Source organism: Larus michahellis, chromosome 6, assembly GCF_964199755.1.
Source record: "Larus michahellis chromosome 6, bLarMic1.1, whole genome shotgun sequence".
Taxonomy (NCBI): domain Eukaryota; kingdom Metazoa; phylum Chordata; class Aves; order Charadriiformes; family Laridae; genus Larus; species Larus michahellis.
Window position 1 is genome coordinate 54,151,271 of NC_133901.1, and position 22,927 is coordinate 54,174,197.

Sequence of the window (22,927 nt, forward strand, 5' to 3'; positions counted from 1 at the left end):
GAGACTTAAAATTGTTAACACAGAACTGACAGCATGAGCTTTAGTGTCTGGAAGACATCGGTCTTCAGAGCTGTGGAAATCTGGAAAGCCGTTCTGCGGCTGCCTAAATTATTTGCTTAGGAATTTCTTGGTGTTCAGTCCTCCTCTCTCCCTTACGCACACAACTCCTCCTTAAAAAGAAAGCTGGGGGTGTGGAATAATAAAGTTTCCACTAGGCTTTTGCAAGCATCTCAAATGTCCTAAGAATTCCTTATAAGGTCTTGGAATAATTTTGTTTTCTTTTTTTCTTCTTTCCTTTTTTTTTTTTTTTTTTTTAAAAATTGAGCCAGCTGAGAGAGAGAACAGTCAAAGCATGTCCTAATACCTCTAAGTATGCAACTACTTCATCCATTTCTGAGCTTAAATCCTATCAATTGGCAGAACTGACGACGGATTTCTGTGGGACCTTGTCGCAAGTCTGCCTTCATGGCTGTTGACTAGCATGTGTTGTGTTGGCTTTGCTCTGGAAATATGATGGACCACGGATTCAGGATTTGGAGCAGTCTTTTTGAAAAATAAAAGTAGTGTTTCCCCCAACACCACCTCCCTGCAAGCACGTTCAAGCTACAGTCCTCAGACTTAGAAAAGCGGCTTTGCAGACATACTTCTCATAGTAGACATCTGCACAACGTACAAACCAGCATGGGCCCAATGCCAGAAGTCAGGAATAAACATTTGGGGTTTATTTTGGGAAAGCACTTTGCCTTATTGTTTGACATGAAGTTCCTCCCACCGTATCAACAGTGCTGTTCTAAAAGATTATTTTATAATGGGTGCTAGGACATAGCTGTGTATAGGCGTGAGTGAGTTAGCAACAGGACACAATCAAAACAGAACAGGGACTTGATATTTAAGTGCAGTTCACCAAGGCAGAACAATCATTTGACTCACCAATGAAAGATGGCTGGAAGAGGGTCTCTGGGCAGCGGAAGCGTTCGTTTCCAATAGTGATCACCTGACCATCAGGAAGCTCATAGCTTTTTTCCAGAGAGGAGGAAGAGGCAGCAGTGGCCATCTCATTTTCAAAGTCCAGGGCCACGTAACACAGCTTCTCCTTGATGTCACGGACAATTTCACGCTCCGCTGTCAAGAGGATTCAATCTTTAGAATGGCATTCAGGAAGGACCCAGGCATGTTGACAGGTTGTTCCCTTTCATCCACCAATACCCGCCCCATTTTTTAAACAACTCCTTTGCTAGTCTTGTAGGGGACTTTTCTGTTAAATTCCTTCTTGTGTCTATTCAACTGCAGAACCACTGCCAGTCCCTCTAAGGCCACTAGAAACGATGCGCATTAAACAACGCTCCTCCTCAGTCAGCAGCATGTCCTTACCAGTGGTCACAAAGGAGTAGCCGCGTTCCGTCAGGATTTTCATGAGGTAGTCTGTCAGGTCGCGGCCAGCCAGATCCAGACGCATGATGGCGTGGGGCAGGGCGTAGCCTTCATAAATCGGCACATTGTGGGTGACACCATCCCCAGAGTCAAGCACAATCCCTTTGAGGAGATAACACACGATTCATTTCCAGGTGCACATCAACACATTAAACTATTTCAAATATCTGTGTCATGTTCCCCAGAGGCTTACCTGTGGTACGTCCAGAAGCATAGAGGGACAGAACGGCTTGAATAGCTACATACATGGCTGGCACATTGAAAGTCTCGAACATAATCTGAAATTCAATTAAAGTAATTGCCTTAACACTAGAGGTTTTAGCTAAGTTGAAGCAATTTACTGAAAGAGAGGCAGAAGATTTTCATGTTTCTTGATGGTTGCTGATAACAAGGAATGAAGATACAAAATCTAAATCGAAAAATAATTGTCCTATAAGACATCTCCCTGTATCTGGCCTGTATCTTTAATTTATGAATATAGATGCATGCACATAGTAAAGATGATTTTGTAATAGACCTGGGCATAAAACAGATTAAGATGGCATACAGCTTGGATAGACTGAAGTACTCGCATTCAAAGCAGATACACTGATTTTGCTAAACTAAATGTAATAATATGCATAGTGGTCACTGTGCACTTTCCATCTTCCGTAACTAAGAGAGATAGACTACTGGGCAGCATGACTAACTGAAATAATGAAGTTCACTTCTTGTTGAATTCACAAAGTTGGAATTCCATAGCTTTAGTGAGAGCTTACCTGGGTCATTTTCTCTCGGTTGGCTTTGGGATTCAGTGGTGCTTCAGTCAGCAGAGTTGGGTGTTCTTCGGGTGCAACACGTAGTTCATTATAGAAAGAGTGATGCCAGATCTGAGGACAATGGGAGAAACCAAAGGAAAGAAACATCAGTTCAGAATCACTTCCAGACAGGTATTGTGCTCCAGCACTCTGCTTACAGCCCTAGAGATAGGCTAGTAATGTTTCTCATACAGTTGTTCTTATTGCCTCCATAGAGATTACCAAAGTAACTGTAGAAAGAAAAGCACTATCTTCAGGTTTTACTGCTAGTAATATACGACTTATTTTAAGGACATATAAGTTAATTAAAGTAAATATGTTATTCTTCCAGTAGAAGAGACAGAGCATGACAAACTTTGTTCCAGCAACGCTATTTCAATAATGATTGAAAGTGAAACAGTTCCAGAACAAGTCTAGAACGTATACAAACTTATATAATAGAGTTCAATAGGTAATGGGTCCCTTGAAGACAGTTTCATCTTTGTATTTGTAGAAGCCAGCCTAAGAATTCATAGAAAGAAAGGAAGGCAAATGGTTTATGAACCTGAAAGTCAACTTGTGTTTAACACCTCTACACAACTCATTCCTACCAGCTATAAAAACCTGAGGCCGAGTGGACTGCAATGAGGACGTTAATACACCAATAAGAAGTAAAACCACCAGAGACTTTCTAAAGGCCAAGAAGTTTTTTCTAAGCTTGTTTTCAAGCTGGTGGTGATTAGGGACCGGTTGATAAGTTAAGCATCTGAAAGGTTTTGTTTCCAAGTAAAACATACAGTGCTATGAGAGTCAGTAAGTCCTGTGTGGCTCCACACATTTGAAGTGTGTTGTGATGTCCTGACTGTTCCAAATAGCCCTATTTCCATAGCACAATATTAAACAGAGATACCATCTTAGAAATTATATCAACCATACAGACTATGACTATAAACATGGTTCTGGAAGCCTTTCATTCAAATACTGGCTCTGAAATGGATGCATTGCACTGCAATATTGCTAATCTTCCAAACATTAAAAAGTATGTGTGTAAACAGTGCCCTTCACATCAGAATTACATATGCGCTTTGCATTTTTGCAAACAGATACCTTCTTAAATTCCATTTCCTTACTAGCAAATTGAGGATATTCCTTTTCTTTCCTTCCCCCCAACTCCAGTAATTAGCAAAGATTTATAGATCACATTGGAGTAAAAGAACTCCCAATAACTATTTTGATGTACTCCTAGTAATACTTCAGCTTTAGATGCAAGTTAACCTTTGCTGTTAACAAGTTTCTCATTGAACTTGATAGCATAATGCTTTCATCTAAAATTTAATGGGTATTCTGTAAACATTTGGTTCAAGTAGTTCTGTTTACCAGTGATACACGTCAACTTTTCAAAGCTGAAATACCTTCTCCATGTCATCCCAGTTTGTAATGATGCCGTGTTCTATGGGGTATTTCAAGGTCAGGATTCCTCTCTTGCTTTGAGCCTCGTCCCCTACATAGCTGTCTTTTTGACCCATACCGACCATCACACCCTATAAAATAACACAAATGGAATTAGTCTCTCGGGGAAAGGTGTCACAAAGTAGATATAACATTAGCTGTGAAATAAATCCAGTTGCCAGTTATACTAGTTACAAAATACTTTACGAATGGCGAATTACTCATTGCTCTTTAATTGCCAAAATTAAATGTTTAGTTCACTTAAATCTCTGGAGATCATGTTTCCACTACAGTTTAAGTAAACACAACAAGTACAATGTTAAATGCATCAAGATAAAGTGGAAAAATAGGGTTGTTTTAATGTTCGTTATTGTTTAGGGATGAACTGTCTGCTAAACTATAATAAATTAGAGTAAAAGTAGAAAGTGATCTTGTGCCATCTAAGGGTCAAGAGAGAGCAATACACATATTTCCCAAAGCTTAAATTTCAACATTTTTTATTCTTCTTTTTGAACGCCATAATATTTTCATTAGAGACAGACAATTCAAATCTACTGGTCCAGGCTTCTTGTTAGGTATTTTCATGGTTCCTGTAGAAATGGTCCATGGATCAGAAGCTGGAAAATACTCTGGATATACACTAGTCTCTATGTTAAAGTCAGAAATACTGGGAAAAAATAGTGTATAGTAGGATGCTTTCAGTGCATAATAGTCTTCTCAGAACTTAGTCATTACAGACTTCAAACTTTGGCATCTCTAACTCTCTGTCTTTAAAATAGGTAACCTGGATTTGCAATTTTTGATGGGATGATCCTTCCTTCAGGGGCTAATACTACCTGTGATACATGATCAGGATGAAAAGTTCTAGAAATCTGTATTTGTTTCCACTGCGACTGTATGGCTTGTTTTTGAGCAATTAATACCGTTCACACTATCTACAGAAGCTGGGATTTGAATATATTTTTTTAATTATGGTAATGCCCAGAGGCCTCGATTAGACCTCCAGCCCTAGCCGCTATACTGAAATGTAGACATTTCTCCAGCCCTGAAGAACTTAAAATGCATTTGCTGGGTATGTAAATTGCCGCATCTTACAACCAGTTTACCTCTTTCCACTTCACCAGGGCCTCAGACGGCATACAAGCAATTAGGTGGATCTGCTGATTAGGTGGATTAGTTTGTTGTGGCCTAGCCAAGCTGCTCTAGTTCATGCTAGTGATGAGCTGGCTCAGAAACTCTCTATATTTAACAGCTCAGATAATAATAAATGTATTTTGCAAACTATTAAAATCAAGTGGAATGTATCATATATTCAAACGTAAACCTTGAAGCTAAACAAACTCAACCCTAGAGAGGTGCCCATTTGTGATATAACTAAATGAATAAAGTCAGGAAGGGTAATAGGAAGAAAACTTCTTTCTCCTTTAGTTTTCCACACATCACCAGACACTTCTATGTTGGGCTTTTTTTGTTTTGTTTTGTTTTTTTTTTTTTAAACTAGCTTTACTCACCAAGTTCTCTGTGTGATCCAAAATTAAGGGGTAGGGAAAAGAGGGCACAGAAGAGAGTAAAAAGTTTTAGGATTCCTTCCACAAGGCAAAAGACCCTCTTTGACTCAGGTGAGTGCACTGCTGGACTCATTTTGCCTAGAAATTCTGTGTTACACACATCACCCAGGGCTGGGCTAGCCCCAGCCACAGGAAAAGGTAGCTCGAGGGTAGAGGGCTGGGGACAGGACAGCAAAGCCTTCAATAAGCCCAGTACGGAATAACCAAAGCAGTTCATTACCTGGTGCCTGGGACGACCCACAATGGAAGGGAAAACTGCTCTTGGAGCATCATCACCTGCGAAGCCGGCTTTACAGAGCCCTGACCCGTTGTCACAAACAAGGGCAGTGCTGTCCTCTTCCTCACACATCTTCTACGTCAATGTCTTCAGGTCCTCCAGACAGAAAATAGCCCTATGAAAACAGCAGGAAAGAATTTTTAAAAAAACACAACCAGTGAGTAGGTAGCAGACCCACCCTTGAACCCTTGAGACGGCTGTATGAAAGCAACCAGCACCAGCAAAGAGAGGTATGGCACCGGTTTGGCAATCACAAGGCCTGCAGGGACATATGAGGGAATGGGCTTCCTTTGGAAAGCGTGAGAGGTTTCAACCACATCTGCCGGAGGGCAGTATGCACTAGAGATTATCCAGGGGATTCCAGAGGAGACTTCCAGTCCTGCGGCATGGGCAGACAGACCAGGGAGCAGCAAATGTTTATCTAAATTTGGTCACAGAAATCCACGGCTGGGGATAGGCAGGAGATAAAAGAGAAGGCTGGACTGACAGCTGCAAAAACAAAGATCCCTTTGCGTCGGATTCAGCACAACCTCCCCTGCTTTCCTATCACCCTGACAAAATCCTGGCACATGTGGACAGCTGTCAAAGGTAAGAGCACATCAGCCTCCCCCATTCAGTCTTGGCCTTCCCAAAAACTAACATTAAATGCTATGCATGCACCAGGAGTGTTTTCCTGATGAAGATATTAACCTACTGAGTGAGGATGGCCAATAAAGTTTACATTTAACCTTTTAAAAGAGAAAACTTGTTCCCAATTAAAGGTGGGGTGGGGGGGGGAAAGCAGCACCTTTCCAGGCCTCCCCCAGTCACTCCAAAAAAATAACCCACCTTTAAAATAAAGTCAGGGACAGTATGTGTTTTAAAAACCGGCCATAGTGTATGCTCTATCATTATTTCAAAGCAGCTAATAAACTGTGTTTGTAGAGTGGCAGAGTAATTGGCTCCTTGTCTCAGTAAAAAGAAACTGTTTTCCTCCTCTGGCAACGGGAAGATAATATGGGTAATAAAAATGCTTTGAAGGCTTTGTATTAAAGTCAATTACAGAAACAAGCCCTGAATACCAGGACTCAAGAAGAACTATTTGCTCACAATTTATAGCGTGGTAGGGAATCACTTGGCTCACTCTGAGCCTGGGCTTCCATGCAGAGTTCAACAAATTGCAACGTGTTAACAGCTAAAGGAGACAGCTGTCATCCACAGACCAGCTGGCTCCGCACGCAGTCTTCGAAACCTTCTGCCACAGGAATATTGGAAGTGCAGGATGAAGTGGGAATGGGGTCAGTGAGAGCCATGGCTGATGAGCAAAGGAGCCCACAATCTGTTTAGCCTCTACAACACACATGGAACAAGCACAGACAGCTCTCCCGAATCCTTCATTTGAGATCCTCCGTCCCTCCCCAGCCAGTCAGCCCTGAGACACAGCTGCAGTCCCGCTCCCGCAGGCTGCGTGGGCACAGCTCCCAGGAGAAGACAAGGACGGGGAAATCCTAACTTGATGTACTCCAGATATTTTATCATTATTATTGGGAAAGGAAAGTAGGCTGCAATTTTTGTATTTATTAAACTCCTGGGAAAACAGGCTCTTTATATTCAAACATTTACTGAATGGAGTACAATTGTTACCTAACATGAATGAACAGACTGCTTTAGACAAACCATTTCCTAATTAGGAAATAGGCTTTTCAACAGTCTGTTTTTGGAACAGAGTTCAAGGTCAGGGGGTTTGCTCAAACCCATGCAGCTAATGCAATGCCAAAAATCACTTGGGGGAGGGGAAAGAAAGGGGCAGGAAAGGCTACATTTCTGAGCTTAGTGGACTCTAAATGAAAACCATATTTAGTAATAAAGCACAAAAAGTTGAAAAATCAAAGCTGAATGATTTCAGGCAGGGTGCTTGGCTGCCAACCAGTGAGTTACAGCTCAGGACTGCCATGGCATGCAGTAGCAACATCTTACAGCACCAAATGTCACTCAGCACTGTGGAAGAAAGGAGATTTTTCTCCCAAGTAATAGTACAGTATTTAGCCTCTTTCTTCTACTTGCTTTACATCTAAAGATAACCAATCACCTCACCAATCTCCACAAGCAGCTATTAAGAGAACTCCAGCCCCACAAGAAATACTGTGTGTAGCCTGTTCCTTAATGGAATATTTGGCATTTTACAGAACAGTAGTTACATATACATAGAGACAAGGATGAATACACACGCATCCTCATTGTATCCTATTAGACACTGCTAATTTGCACACTTCCAGCTCTTCTTACAGTCACATTCCCCAAAACACTCACATGACCTTACATTGAGTTAACAGCACTGGAGCAAATCTGCTGAGAAACGCTACTATATACCCCTTCAGAAATTCTGTTCTATCCCAAACTAACATCCCAAGGTCACGCAGGTTCATCTAAACATGAATATAGCTGTAATTCCAGCTGTGGCATTACACAGACTGTGTCTTTATACAATTGCTGGAGTGCTGGTGGAATCAGCAAAATCATCAGGTAGCACTTTTCTTTCCCTTTCAGAAGCGCTATAAAATAAACACAACACAGTATAGATATTACAAGCATTTTATCAATTTGATCCTAATAAGTAAGTTTGCTTAAGCAAACTGCAGCACAGCAGTACATCCTCCTGAATAGCTTCCATTTGACATTATTTAATTGGAGTCCTCCAGCAATCTGTAAATCATGCTATTGGTTCAGTGCCACTTACCCTGACAGTGCTTGGCTGGGGATAGCTGTTCTGGGATGGTGCACTCTGTATCTGAAAGCTCGGAGGTTAGTTATATAGCCCCTTCAGCTCTTCTCCTCCCACCAGTCTCCCAAACAAGGAGCAGAGACAGACAGAGACAGAGCTGAAGTCTCCAACAAAACCATATAGGGACCTTATTACAAAAACCTCTAATCCGGGTGGCCACAGGCCCTGGGTCTCTTCCACTGCATTCCAGCGTAGAGCTCATGAAACAGGAGGAGACTTTCAGCTGTGCAAGATAAACACTTTAAAACTTCAGCAGAGTTGCTAAAGTACAGAGAGACGGAGTGTGCCCGCAATAGACACCCTCTGGCAGGAGGAGCATGTGTTCAAACAAGAGAGGTCCAGGCCTCCATAGTAACAATCCAAGAAGCACAGAGATAAATTGGAAGAACAGTCATTTATAATAGGGAAGGCGTTTTTAAAGAAATGCTTTGCTTTCATTAAAGATTTTGACAAAAACAATGAGAATATTTCTGGCAAGCTGAATAGCTGCTGACTTTTGCTACAAAGTCTCTTTAAAAGCTCAGCATTTTCCTTGTATGCTAAATATTGCCCATAGGCTTAAAGGTAATGAAGAAAGTACCTGCTGTCGTATAGGGTTCACAGTTAAGTCTTTGAAGGTTGTGAAAATGTTCTGTTAAAAGATTGTTACCATCCCCTCTGGACTGTGGTGGGTTAGAATCCATTCTGTTTCTCTGTCAGCTTATTTTCCAAACCCTAGGACCCGTGGGCAAACTTGGCCCTAGCCTTACTCCACTGATGGCCATGAGTCTGGACTGTCATAAACCCATCTCAAATTGTTCATAATAAAGTTGTTAAATTTTATAACCCCCATCTAGCTTTTCCGTTGGACATATTTTTAGCAAATAAAGCAAGGGTTCTCACTGTACAAGTTATTTTCAGCACAGGACTGGATTATTACAGCTATAGCCAGCTGTTCTCTGGACAGGGTGATTCTAAAAAAGCAGCCCTTTCGTAGTCAACAATATTTTGTCAGTAAGTTTGTACCAAAGACAGAAATCAGCATCTGGTACTCCAGTGCTAAACCATTACTAATTCAAAACTGCTCTACACACACAAGCCAAGAAAAATGTGAGAATCCCAGTGAGATCTGTGCCTTGTGAGTCTTGTTACAATCGGGAGGAGCATCGTGTGTTTGGTGCCTAATTGCATAGTCTTAATGCAAGAAAATCTCCCATACAACCAAAGCGGCAGTTTTTCTGATGTAGAGATCATAAGCATTAGGCCACTAGTAGAGACAGCAGATAGGCAGAATTATGGATTGAAGGCCAAAAGAATTTAGCTTTTAAGGAAAGGAACTTTTAAGGAATGTAGCTGCCTTTGAGGGTCAGAAACAGAAGCTAACAAGTGCTGGAACATGAGCCATGCAAAAGTTATTTATTATTTCACTTCCAGCATCGAGGCAAAAGATAGGATATATTAAAAAAAAAAAAAAAAAAAAAAAGGAAAAAACCCAACAAGGTAAGCAACCTACAACAGGAGATATAAACAGATTCTTTTTTGCGTATCTCCAACTGACACTTACAGGACAGCCAAAACCAAATTCTTTGTTTTCAAACAACACTCAAAAACACTGCTGAGAAAAATTACATTCCTCACATAGATCATATGGTATTAGATCAGGGAACTCGTATTTCACACAGCAGAACCCTTCACCACAGTATCATGTCTGATTTTGTTACAAACATCAATTAACTCCTAGATTAGAGGAAACATAATCCAAGGTTTTCAGAAGCATCATCTACTACTTCTCCTTGGACATACCAAGACTGGGACAGAGATCCAAAAGAATTCAAACTCTTCACCTTAATGAGAAGGGGCTCACATTCCCAAAAAAGCCTACTGGTGGTGATGCCGTAGTGTATAAAGCACATATGAGATTGCAGAGCCAGGTAAACAACGCTTCAATAAAACTGGTACACCATTCACACTGCACCGCAGCGTAGCTAGAAATACAGGCAACAGTCTTCTACAAGAGGCCTCTGTGGATATTAGAGGAGACAGTGGCCACGCAGATACAACAGACACCTTTGTATCCCTGTTAAGCTTCATTGCAGTTCCTGTAAACTTAGCCTGGTGTGTACTACAATTACTGGTGGTGGCAACAATGGCAGCAGCAGCCCCTTGCCTGCTATGAGGAATGGTTATTTGGGTGGGGATCACACAAAACCTTGCCTCTCATGGGCACCAAAGAGGTGGGAATACCAGCTTTCAGGGTGCTGACACAGAGTCTCATTCAGAGCAGGCAGTTGTTGATACAGCAATAAAGAGGAAACAGCAGTTGTTTGGAGGGATCCACCATATGAAGGATATTTGTTAGAGACTAGAAGCCCAGAGACTGACTGAGCAGCAGTGACGGATACACAGGAACAGCACAGCAAAAACGTAGAGACGCTGCACAACCATGTCTCCAGCACACAATGGAGAGCCAGGGCTCAGCAGGCAGCTCGTCTCTGGGGTGTTACGTTATGGAATGTCCCAGGGCAGGAAGGAAGGCAGGCAAACAGGTGAACTATGCAAAGAAGTTAGGTCAGTCCGGCTCAAGGGTCTTTTCTTTTTAGTGATTTCATGCTCGAGTTATAATCACACAGGTATTACTGCAGATAAAACACATGGGGAAAAAATGACATTAGTAGTTTACTCCTTTCTTCTCAGCAACATAGGTCATTGCCAGAGAGGCAGGGGAGAAGGGGAGAATGTATTTGGCATGAGACAGGAATAAGAACCTAAAGAGAACTGAACAGAACAGATCTTCTGAGAACCAAGCCTAAATGCTGGGGATCAAACCTCTGAACCTTCTTCTATGGACACGTACCAGCTCAGCCCAAATATATATAATTTTTTGCAAGAAAAAGAACACAACACCATTCCTGAAAGTAGCTTAGCTTCCCCTCCAGAGGCTACTTCCATCACCACTTTCTGCTGCCTATCTGTCAGTACTTATCCCGCTCATTTGTATAGAAACTGCCGCAGCACAATTAATTTGCCCACTGTGTCTATACCCTGAGGTTCTAGTTCTTTCATTGTATCCTCAGCCAAAAGCTATGGTTTTAATCTGGCTTCCCCTGAGAAATTCCCTGTTTGTCCATGCTAAACCCTTTTGCAATCTCCATCACAGGAGCATGTCCTGAGTATGATCAGAGAAAGGAAAATAAGCAGAAAAAGTAATTTTGCCTCTTTCTTTCGTGCCCTTTTCCCTGCTCTCTTTATAGTAATATTATCAAAGCTCCCAAGCATCCTTCAAGATACCAGGAGAAACTCTTAGCTACATGTTCCTTAAAACAAACTTTTTGGTTTTCAGTAATTTGTGCAGATTGTTGTATGGACAGAAAATGTGTTTGTGACTCCACGGCAGCAGGAGCTGTATGGCTACCACGCCTAGGAAATGGGCTTCAGCTGGCCTGAGGAATGCCAGCTCAGAGGCCACGCTCTGTTTCGTAGATGCCATACTTTTTTGGTAAAGGAGGGCAGAAGCTGCAATCTTATCCCAACTACTATAGAAAACTGGGAATAAAGTAACCTCCTTACTCATAACATTACAAGCCATTACTTTATAAGGGAAAACAACTTCTCAGATGTGCGTGGAGACCTTCCTGCCTACATCCAATTGGCTGTTGAGGAATGAGGCTCTGCTAAATATGTCTCTGGCTCCTTTTTATTTGGGGATTCCTTTCATCTTCGTAGCATTAGCAGAATCTCTAAATGTTTTGGTTTGTCTGGCTTCTGGCCCTCTCCTCTATCTCATTGATAGGCTTCACACTTCCCCACCCCCTTTTGAGAAAGGCAGGAATAAATAAGCTTTAGGGAGCCAAAAGTCCCTCTAATAACCTGATTCATTGCAGCTGTCACACAGTATGCATCTGTAAAGTGTCAGATCAACCACAAGCTGTCAGACCCACAGACTAGCTTTCTCTATGATTTTCAGGATCTTTGCGCTGACCTCTCTCTAACAACTAAGACAAACCAGCTCTAATCATTCTCAAATATGGCAGTTTTCAACCTACAAAGTTTGGAAAATAGTTTCGCCAGTGCTGTTCAAGAGCTAGAGGAAAGAGTGCTTGCCTCCTGAACGGGCTGATGAAACATGTTAATTCACAACCTTCCTTCATCTTCTTGGCAAGGTATCTTTCTCCATGGTAATGTTAGGTAAAGTTATCACTCATTCAAAATCAAAGGAACATATTCAAAGTAAAAATGAGCTAACAGCTCCCTCCCATCCTTCTTAGATAAATAAATAGAACATAAGAATGAGACCTGCTGGGTCAGGCTGATATCCATCTAGCTCCGTATCCTGTCTCTGAGATTTCCTGATAGCAGATGCTTAGGAAAGAAATGGGATGCCTACAGTGACAGTTTTCTTCCTACATTCTTTCCGCTTCCTTTTGTTGCATAAGGATTTCATGAGACAGGAGTTTTTACCTACATCTTCATGCATAACAGAAGTGGACAGATCTTTCCTCCATAAATTTGCCTAATTTAAACACATAATTTTGGAGATAGACTGCCCTCCATGATTTTTTGTGGAAATAAGCTCTATATTTTATCTGCAAGGCAGGACCCATAGCTCACACTCCAGCTGGTGTAGACATACCTAATGTTAGAAAGAAAACATCAAATATATCAGAAGCATAGTCAAAGGAACACTGTCTTTATACCAAGAGCTGCAAATCCGCCAGAGATCCTGGATAAGTCCTCAGGCCACTGGCCAAGGCTGAGCTCTTCCCCACTGTGTGTAAGCTCTCAGCAGCTTGTTCACAGTTCATGCAGACGTGTCTGTCCTAAATGATTTTGTAGACAAGGCTTCACGATAAGGTTACATTGGCACATCTCCTAAGAGCTAAGAGAGAACAGATTCCCCCAGACTATTATCAGAACCTCCCCAGTAACATGCTATCTGTCAAAACGTAAATGAAATCTTCCCACCATACCACTGTGAAAAACAAGCCCCTTTCTCCTAAGGAAGCCAGACCTACGCAGCATGTGCATGGGGCAGGCAGAGCACAGGGGTCCTTCCTCCACAATAACTTCTGAGCTCCCCAACCAACGTATTCCCAGACTGACAGCAACAGGGAGACTAAGTTCCCACCATATTTTTGCAAGTGGTTGCCCTGTTATTATCTCACCAAAAGAAAGGCTTGAAGATGAGCTTGCACGTTATGAGAAATCAGATTAATTCCCATCAGAAAAATGCACTGGAAGCAGGTTTCATAAGGCTATTACAGATAAAGACTGTGGACTCATTGCTTGCCTAGTTCTATCAGACAGCTTCACAAGCTCAAGTGCCTATATCAGCCAATTTGGCTGGCCCTCCAGCAAACAGCAAAGAAAAGGACCTCTACAGCTTAATTTCTTTCACTGTCGAATTTAATGATTTTCTGTAATGCCAGAGTTTTGTGTTTTGCGACCAACACAGCTTCTCTGCCCATGGGCTCTGGATGATGACAAACTGTGGAGTCCTTCTCACCACAAATGTCACCAAGAAGGTATACCTGCCTCTCCAGATGGCTCAGCCCTGGTCGCGAGACCCTTTCTCCCGGCACCTGGGCTCAGCGCACTTGGAGCAGTTAGGTGTCGCTGCTGGGCAGGACGAGGAGATATGGCCCTGCTACAACTTCCTCGTCTTCTGTATGAGCCACTCAGCACAACCTATAAACAAACAACTCCCGAGAGCACAGCTGAACTCTTTTTTTTTTAAACTCCATGAGAACCACTGTATCACAGTGAAGGAATGAGCATTATACACGATATATGGCAATAAACTGAAGGATGTACAAAAAATATAAGCGGAAATCTACAACCTATATGACTAAAGTGAACACATACTTTAAAAAATGCCTTAGGATAAAAAGGAAACGTACTTTTGGAATTGGTGTGCTACTCTATGAAAATATATGCTGTTATAGTGAATTGTCAAAAATAATGTGGCAAATGCAAACGTATTTAATACGTGTGCATTTTCCGTACCAGGAAGAAGTTGTCAATTCAAATGATTGCAAAACATTTTGGGGCTTTCTGTTTCAATACCATTGCGGGAGGGTGTGAACAAAGCCAGCAGTGAAGTTGGGCATGCACAGCCCAGCAGGGTTGGACAGCCTGCACCCATACAGCTGTCCCAGAGAACAGGCCAAAGTGTCTCCAGAACAATTAACATTTATTTTCATTAGTCCCAAAAAGTGCTTAAGGGGTTTTCCCAAAACAGGAAGAAAAGCAGTTTAACAAAAATTTCAAGCACGTAATGGCAAGATGTAGCTAATTACAAGCTTGCCAGGTGGGCACACCACTCTAAGTCAAACTATCACAGCTGTCAATACAGAAGCCAAATAATAAAAAGTAAAAGGACATAATATAATAAATGCTGATTAATATGGCTTTATAAACATGACTTCTTGTCAAACTTTTTTTGAGAAATATTGCAAACTTAGTTGTAAAAGCCCTCTAAAGCATTTTACTTTCTAAAACATGAAATCATTAAAAATAAGGTGAATGCAGAAGCGACAGAGAACCATGAGAACTGTCTGGCTGAAGTCTCACAGCACATCAGCGCAGGGAAATGGCTGCTGAGTGGGTGCGATTCTATGGAACCTTCCCCACCCATCACTGGCTATGCACCTTAATGCCTTTATCAGTGTTCTGAACAATAACAAAAGTTACAGATAACTTGTGTGTGTGTGTGTATGTGTTTTTATAACTTGCTACGATCTCCGTTATAGATCTAGGATAAAACAGAGTCCTCCCCAGCAGAATCCTGTTTGTAATATGAACCCCTGAGAAACTCTTTGCATCTCTGACTTGTCCAAAAGGATCCCTACATCCTTTTCACTTCCATTCATTTTTGCTGAATGTCATTTTGGCTGATGAAAACAAGGTGCAGGCAAACACACCTGGCAAAGTGGTGCCTAACTCACCGCGGGCTGCAGGAAGGACAGGACTTCACTGGTGCTCTCCTCTGCTCTGTCTGCAGCGTCAGCCTGCCTCTGTCACACCTTCCTGCACCCACCCTGGCTGCTGCTTGGGCCTGAAAGACCCTCCTGTATCTACTGCGGTGCCCCGGGAGACTGACAGCTGGTGATGGTTGGTCACTCAGCCAGGAGGAACTTAGCACACAGCTATTACTCATGCTCTAGCGCATTCACCTTATAGACCTCCCCCCAGCCGATGCACAAGTCTCACAAGAAGACTGAAGTAGGCAGGTTTTTCGCCTTTGCTTTGCAGATACATCTTAGTTACGTAAGGCAGTTTCTTCCTCTTTCTTACAGACAGTCCTAAGAACTATGGAAAAGTACAAGATAACATGCTATTTTTATTTAATAATTTGGTTGGTTTTCTGAAAGTGTGCCAGTATTTTCCAGCCAAATGTGATAGGATTTTTTTCTCTTCCACTAAATGTGTTTACATGCCCATCTTTAACTGTTCGCTCAAACTCCGTATCAGACCAAAGGACAATATTTTGTTCTTTTCCTTTTATGACTGTAAGATTGACTTATAAACACACATTTCTGAAACACACATAACCATCTTTCAGAAATAAGGAAAACCACGGAATTCTGTAAAGTTTTTGCTCATTCCACCCTATTTCAAAACCAATTGCTGTTCCACTGGAATCAATGCAAGACTACCACTGGCCTCATGAGGGATGAAAACTGTCAGGACTCAGGTCTAATCTGCCTATAGCCCAGCTGGAGTTTTCTCTAACCTCAACTGCTTTTTGATCCATTTCTTAACCAGGATAAGATCACAGATACTGTTCTGTATTGGACCCACACGTACAGTGTGCCCATAGGGATCAGTAGAGATACAGCTCTTGCTCCACACAGCTCTCCATTCCATAGACAGAAGGCTCACATCTGCCCGGTTTCACTGCAGTTTTCAGGACTTCAAGAATATCCCAAGTACCCACAGGCAGAAAATGCTAAATCCTGCGGATTCATGTTCTGTTCCTCTTGTCAGTCAGTCAGTAACAGCACTAAATAAAAGACAAGCTTTTGTATATCTCTGTCTGGTTTCTACCATGGTGTCACTCCTGCAGGCACTTGGCAGGTTTCTCTCTCTTTCAGTTTCTTGCTACTAACTTCTTGAATAGGCGTAGCAACTCCTTTCACTACTGCAAAACACTGTTGCCCAAGGATCTTGAAAACGCCTGGATAGTTTCCGCATCAGGATAGCAGAACAACACGCAGCTCTTTCAGCTTCCTAATTAGAGCCTGTTACTTACTGCATTGTATTTAGCTGTCTCTGGGAATACGCTTACAAGGTCAAATGCTCAGACCTCTTCAACCTAATATAAATCTTTCCCCTGCACTCTGATTAGTCTGTTTAACACAGCATGAACACATCGTTTAATAAAAGGAGAAAATTATGCAATTAGCAGGTCTTCAGCATAAACATGTCCTGCCTTCCGAATTGTATTTAAATAAAACAGTGTTGCTATAGTATTTTAAAGCATTAAAAACTCAGCACCTCTTGCACTGCAATTGGCCAGGCCTTCTCAGAAAAATAGGCTGGGGGAAACAGGGGACAACACCACTTGGGAAAAAGTGATAACATCTGTTTTCGTTTTTTTTTTGGCTTACACAATACAAGGTACTCTCTTCATGAGGGCTAAACCTTCCCCATTACCTTGATTTTAATAATTTATAGTTATTCTTCTTGTTTTTGTCAGATCCTGTTTCTCAGGTAGGCCCCCTGAAAAGAAAACATGTGGGGTTTGTACCAGGTCATTCGGGAATAGTGGAACAGTAGCTGGGAGAGTAAGAAACAAACTCCATGTAGCAACAGCCCTTCACGGCACCAAGCCGAGATGCTCCAGGCTCTGCCTTGCGGCAAGCGCAGGGCAGACAGGGCTGCCCCTTCAGGGGGCTAATGGAGAAGGGGCTAATGGCCAGCCCTGCCTCCCAGAGAGAGGGGAGTCCCCAGCTACTGATATAACGTATCTTTGCATCCGCTTTATGCAAGTGTAGTGAAAGCTTAGCTTCACATCAAGACAAAATCAAAATTACCACTGATCTCAAGTAAAATCACGTCTCACTGAAGTGATTCAATGAGAGCTGAGAATCCAGTCCAGAACTTCTATTTCAAGAAGGTAAGACGATATCCTCACACTATTACAACACAGGGATGCGAGTCCCTCCTCATTTCTCACACAAAACTGAGGAACTGCCCTCCGCTCAGCAGGCTACCTCCAGACAGGGGGGGTTCTGAGCACCCCTGAGCTGGGAGAAATGCATAGGAAACCTGTGGCTATCAAAGCTGTGGCCTGTGCCAGCACCAGTCTCTCCAGTCCATCTCAGGGAACCAGAAACGCATGTTCTGCTGTTCATCCCTCTGCGGTTCTCCATCCAGTCCCAGTTCCTGCCTGAGCTGGCTGACAGCAGCAGAGGCAGCTACTGTGCAGTGCAGAAAGGATGCCTCTTCTGAAATACTTGGCTTCAAAGAAGTATTTGAGAAATTATTCAGCTGAAAAATACCACTAACATCTTATCTGGGAACTTAACAGACTGCTTAACAAACAGCAAACATTACTGTATTCCTTCTTGTTATGACCACCCCTGGAGATGCACAGCTTTCTAAGCCCATCATTTAATTGCTGATGAAAACCACCGACAGAAAACAATCAACTGCTTTTTGATAGAAATATAAATTAGTCTGTGCTACGTACTCATTTAATTTGCTTCATGCTCATAAAAGCTTGACTATGCAGCGGGCTGTGCAGCTGAACAGAGAAGATATGACTCACTCCTGTAGCTGCATGAACCACCCAGGCCTCTTCTCTGTTTGTGCAGATGTGTGGTAGAAGTGGGTGAGTAGGTGAGGGCAGGGAACAGTGACAGCCCCACCACCTCCAATCCTCGCTCCTACCACAACAGCCCTTCTTGACCAGAATTAAGGTCTCCATCATCGACCTGAAGCACAAGCCCTGTTTGACAGCGCACAGCAGTGCCCAGGAGACAAACATTCAGGGCGAGATCATTGCATCCTGTTCTCGCTCTAAAGAACGTTTGATGTCGCAGAGGATGCTAAACTGCATCTGAGACGTTAGTGGGAGGGATAAAACTTTTCACGTCACTGACCCTCCCCCCGCCGAAGAATTTCAAAGGTTAAGCGATATCCAAAAAACACTGAAAGTTTGGAGTCTCAGCCATAAGGCATTGCTTTATCCAAGCGTGCTGGTTTCACTTGTTAGATGATATCCCAGAAAGAGGAGCATGACAGAGTAATGAAAACCAGTGGAACTAAATCCCAAAAGACATAATATTTCTTACAGTTTCAGAAATTCTGATCAACTACAGTATGCTAAGATCTTTAAAAATGTTTCCTTTAGCTTCTCCTCCCCACCTCCAATTTTAATAGCATTTGTCTTAGTTAACTTTATTATGAAAAACTTTTTCCTTGACGGGTGGCTGTTTGGGTGTCACTTACTCAACATCGGAAATAAGACCATCTGATGCGCCTGTTACTGGCATCTTCAGATCAAAGGTTAAAAGCAGAACTAAAGACCTCATTTTACTCACATTTACCTTTTAACTCCAGACATTCCTCTGCAGATCTTTGCACTCTCATCCTCAGTAAGAGGATTCAGCCTTGGATTTAACTCACAAATGCAGGAAACTAATACTACTCAGACTAAATCAGCAGTGCTCTGTCTAGGCAGTGCCTGAAGGGAAAAGGTTTGAACACTTCCTTGCTCACCTCTGAAGAACATCTAGCCTCCCTAGCACATTGTCTCAAGAGCTTTTACAGTTCATCTGTTACACATTTGACAGTAAGCATTTGCTGTACACCAAGCTTTGCAACCATAAAGCATAGTCTTAGTATTAGTAACACCATCCTCAAAAAACAGCTATGAGAAATTAGCCTGGGGAAAAAAAAAAAAAAAAAAAAAAAGAGCACCAGCCAACCTCTGAAGCTAAGCTGCCTGTTGCAAGTTCTGGATGGAGACAGAGCTCTGCAAACTCTTAAAAGAGATGCCTTTACAATATATCAAGTCACAAAGTCAAATTTTAAGTGCATCCATGTGATTTGCAAAATATTTGCTAAATACTACAGCATTCAGGATCTCAGCACTCACTGTTAAGAGTGCACACAGAGAGGGCTGGGACAGGATGGTCCCATGGCTAAAATAAAGTCAATAATCAACCCTAAGATAGAAACACATCTACATTTATGGTAAGGTTATAGTGATTGGCTGTAGGAGCCACCAGGCATCCAGCCAGTTTGCTTTCCCAGTCTAAGGAAATGCTCGGTTTGTTTGAAAAATTATTTTTTTTTCCTGCTGTGAAGAATGCATTGACGTCATCAAACTGGGTCTGTTGAACAAAAGCATGGATCCAGGGCTGTGTCAAGAAACTGAATTACAAGAGAAAGGACATGCATATGTTGCAGCTTGCTTTTAGAGTGACAGGCACTATTCCACTCCTCCTTTACCACCTTCTCCAGAGGAGAGCTGTTAGAGGAGACAAACGACTTGCTACGAGTTTCGGTATCCACTCTGTTTTGTTCCACTCTCGTTTGTTGTGTTTCCACTCTGTTTTGTTGCTAGTGTGGGTTTTTTTAGATAAACACTAGCATCTATGGCTCCACAGGCCTCTGTATCAGATCACTGTTACTTCTAATAGGAACATGCTGCATGCCAGAACTCCCTGATCTGATTTGATGTAACACCATGCAGCACCCTTACCAAAAAAAATACCACAGGGTGTTCATAAACCTCTGATCACACACTGCTTTCACACTTCTACATTGTCATACCAACTCCTCCACCCGCCGAACAGGGTGTTTGGGCCAGTAGAGTGCTTTGCGACCACATCATCTGACCAAGAAGAACCTTTCACTATACCACTAACCCAGGTTAAGTAATATCTTAGAAAGGCAAAAGGGTAACCTCGAATTGCCAGAGTCTGCCCATATCACACTGCAACAAAATAGCCAACGGTTACAGGGGTTACTGATCATTTCTAGTCTGCAAGAACATTAAGCAAAGGGCACAGCTGGTGGGTGCAGCAAGGTCACCATTTTAATGTTTCACAGAAGATCTGAAAAACAAAGGGAAAAGCATTCCCCCATAAAACTGTGCTCAGAAAGAGCTGATGATTTAAGGCCTGATGCCACTCTGATCTTTTCCCGATCTGATGCATGTGACAAGAGTCACAGAACAGAACCAAGGACGAAGGAGATGCAGTACAGCAGCATGAGTAATGCTGAGTGAACTCAGCCTAGTACTTGAACCAAAAGTCAAAACTAGGTTGTTCTGAACATACAAGAAGGAGGGGAGAGGCAAAACAGAAAAGCAAAAACCACCAAAATGCAGACAGAAAGTGAAACAAAATGACTTTGCTTTGGGCCCGATTATTAAGTGTTTGAGCTTTATCCCCCTTCCCTTTAAACTTCAGGTTATTTACAAAACGTGAATCACATAAAAATTGTTTCTTTTTAAGTATCTCCAAAACATGTATTCTGTATTCTCTCCTAAATTTCTCCCTTTTCAGCCAAATCAAGTTGTCCAAATATAACAGCTGTGTCCCCTAATCCACGTTTTAAGGCAAACTTAATATCTGTTGAAAGAAAGGGGAATAAGTCAACATATACAAGACAAGAAAATGCAAAGCTAACAGAAAGACAATTGTAGTGAGGAGTTCATAACTCTTCTCAAATTCAACAGCTCCTAGATTTACTATACTAAGGAATCCCAGTTTAAGTCTTCCGTGCAACAATAATCTTCTAATGTGTGTTGTAGGTTAAAGCAGAATTTAAGTTTGATGGAACTACTTTGGTTAAATTACAGTACGTTGCTCTAATTGCCTAATCTTAGTACAAAAGAACTGCTAAGTAATTACCAATATGCCAAAACAAATCTAAACCAAGTATTTAAAAAAACCAAAATGTATATTTATATTAAAAAAAAAAATAAATCTGAAACAATTTAACAAAGAAAGAAGTAGTGGAAAGCCAGACAGATCTTATGCTTTCCCCACCACCTCTGTTATTTTCACTCTGGAATATAAATATGGATTCAACGTTTTGAGATAGACCAATACAATGCACAGGCCTCTGGGGCCTAAGTCATGCTTTATTTCACCTTGACAAATTTTTCTTCACCTGGAGAGACTAATTAAGTCAGCCTTCTCAAAAACTTAGCAATTCATAAGGTCATAACGTCCTGATGGAGCCAGTTTCTCTAGGTGCAAGGAGGCCTCTGGAGAGGGAAGCAAAGGTTTGATGCCAGTCAAGACATGAATATAGATTCCAACTCAGCAGCTCTCAAAGCCAGAACACTGCAGTCGTGTGTGCCCAAAATTATTCCTCGGGTGTTTTTGCAGCTATCTTGAACAGAATTTCGTATGACCACTGCACATATGTGGACATGGAATAACAATAGCAAGAAAAAAACCCCAAACACAAAATCAAACCAGCCCAGTAAATAAATCAAAAACTTCACTTTAATTCCAAAACCTTACATTTTCAAAGGTAGAATTGCAAAGAAACTAAAAAGTCAGTCTCCTGTGTGTTAACTGCTCCTAGAATTTGATCCCACTACACTCTGATCCGTCTCTGCATGTTAGGAAAGGTGCAAGGCCATCTGCTGGTAAGAAAAATAGTGCAGCGTCTTGTACTCCCACTTGGCGCTTCTCAACTGACACCTGAATTAAGCTTTAGATGAAGGGTGAGGAAAGAAATTAGTCAAGGCTGCCACTTTTACCAGCCAAAAAAAGCTGCTGCAACCCAAAGAACAGTGCAAAGATGAAAACACTGGCCTTGCAGAGCTCACCGATACCAACTCAGGATAGTCGAACAACAAACGCAAAGTCCTCCAAACACATTGATCTCTCTTGGTTTGTGTCTGTTACATATATTAAAAAAAAACCCCAACAGCTACAGTTATTAACAACATGAGATATGAATCCAAGTCATATGCAGACACGTTTTGACAAGAATCTGGCGGCTTCTCAAAGCTCCCTACCAAGACAAAAACACTCCACCGCAAAACAGACACATGCAGTCATCACACCTCCAGGGGGGCGGGGAGAGCACAAACCGCACACGCCTAACAGATGTGAGCTACATTAGTGGAAGATACCAGATAATTAGGGCATGAAGCACACCGAGGTGCCAGTGAATGCTAAGCGATGTCTGCTGAGGGCCCAGTCATGTCAAGTTTTGTTTTTAGGACAAACCGTAATACCCCAAGTGATGAATTTGGAAACAACTCTACTTACCTTTCTGCTGCAGCAGATCCGGACAACGCTGCTCGCAGTCCCTGCTCTACCCCGGCCCACACGCAAATTTCCGCTAAAATTAACAGCCTCGGGTACAAAATGATTTGGGTTTGCCCAGTAGGAACTACAGACATGTAACACGGGCACTGCACCCAAGAGAGGTGCCTCTCCTTCGTCATACTCCATACTGACCCTGGAAAGGCAAAAAGTTGATTGTTAAAGGATACTCCAAAGGCAGCATCTCTACAAACGTGTCAGCAGTACATCTCGGTTTATCCGGAAGTGGTTAAATAGCCTGAAATATTTAAAACAGCAGCTATGTTTTCACAACGTTATGAATCCAGCTTATCTGTATGACAGCTAAGAGCCATAGCAGCAGATAATCTGAAGGGTTTCTGAAAATCTGAGTCATAAACCACTGAAAAATGGTGTTTAAA

General features: G+C 42.1%; 1 protein-coding gene across 1 annotated transcript in view; it reads right to left on the minus strand.

Annotated features, from left to right (window-relative positions):
- Positions 1–8,356, minus strand: part of ACTA2 (actin alpha 2, smooth muscle) — a 10,833-nt gene extending 2,477 nt beyond the window's left edge. The window contains exons 1-7 of the mRNA XM_074592464.1: positions 8,218–8,356; positions 5,445–5,616; positions 3,620–3,748; positions 2,190–2,300; positions 1,625–1,709; positions 1,372–1,533; positions 931–1,122 (exon numbers count right to left, since the gene is read on the minus strand). Coding sequence (XP_074448565.1) covers positions 931–1,122; positions 1,372–1,533; positions 1,625–1,709; positions 2,190–2,300; positions 3,620–3,748; positions 5,445–5,573 — 808 coding nt within the window. The 5' untranslated portion in view covers positions 5,574–5,616; positions 8,218–8,356. The remainder of the gene's footprint in view (positions 1–930; positions 1,123–1,371; positions 1,534–1,624; positions 1,710–2,189; positions 2,301–3,619; positions 3,749–5,444; positions 5,617–8,217) is intronic.
- Positions 8,357–22,927: the final 14,571 nt, after the last annotated feature.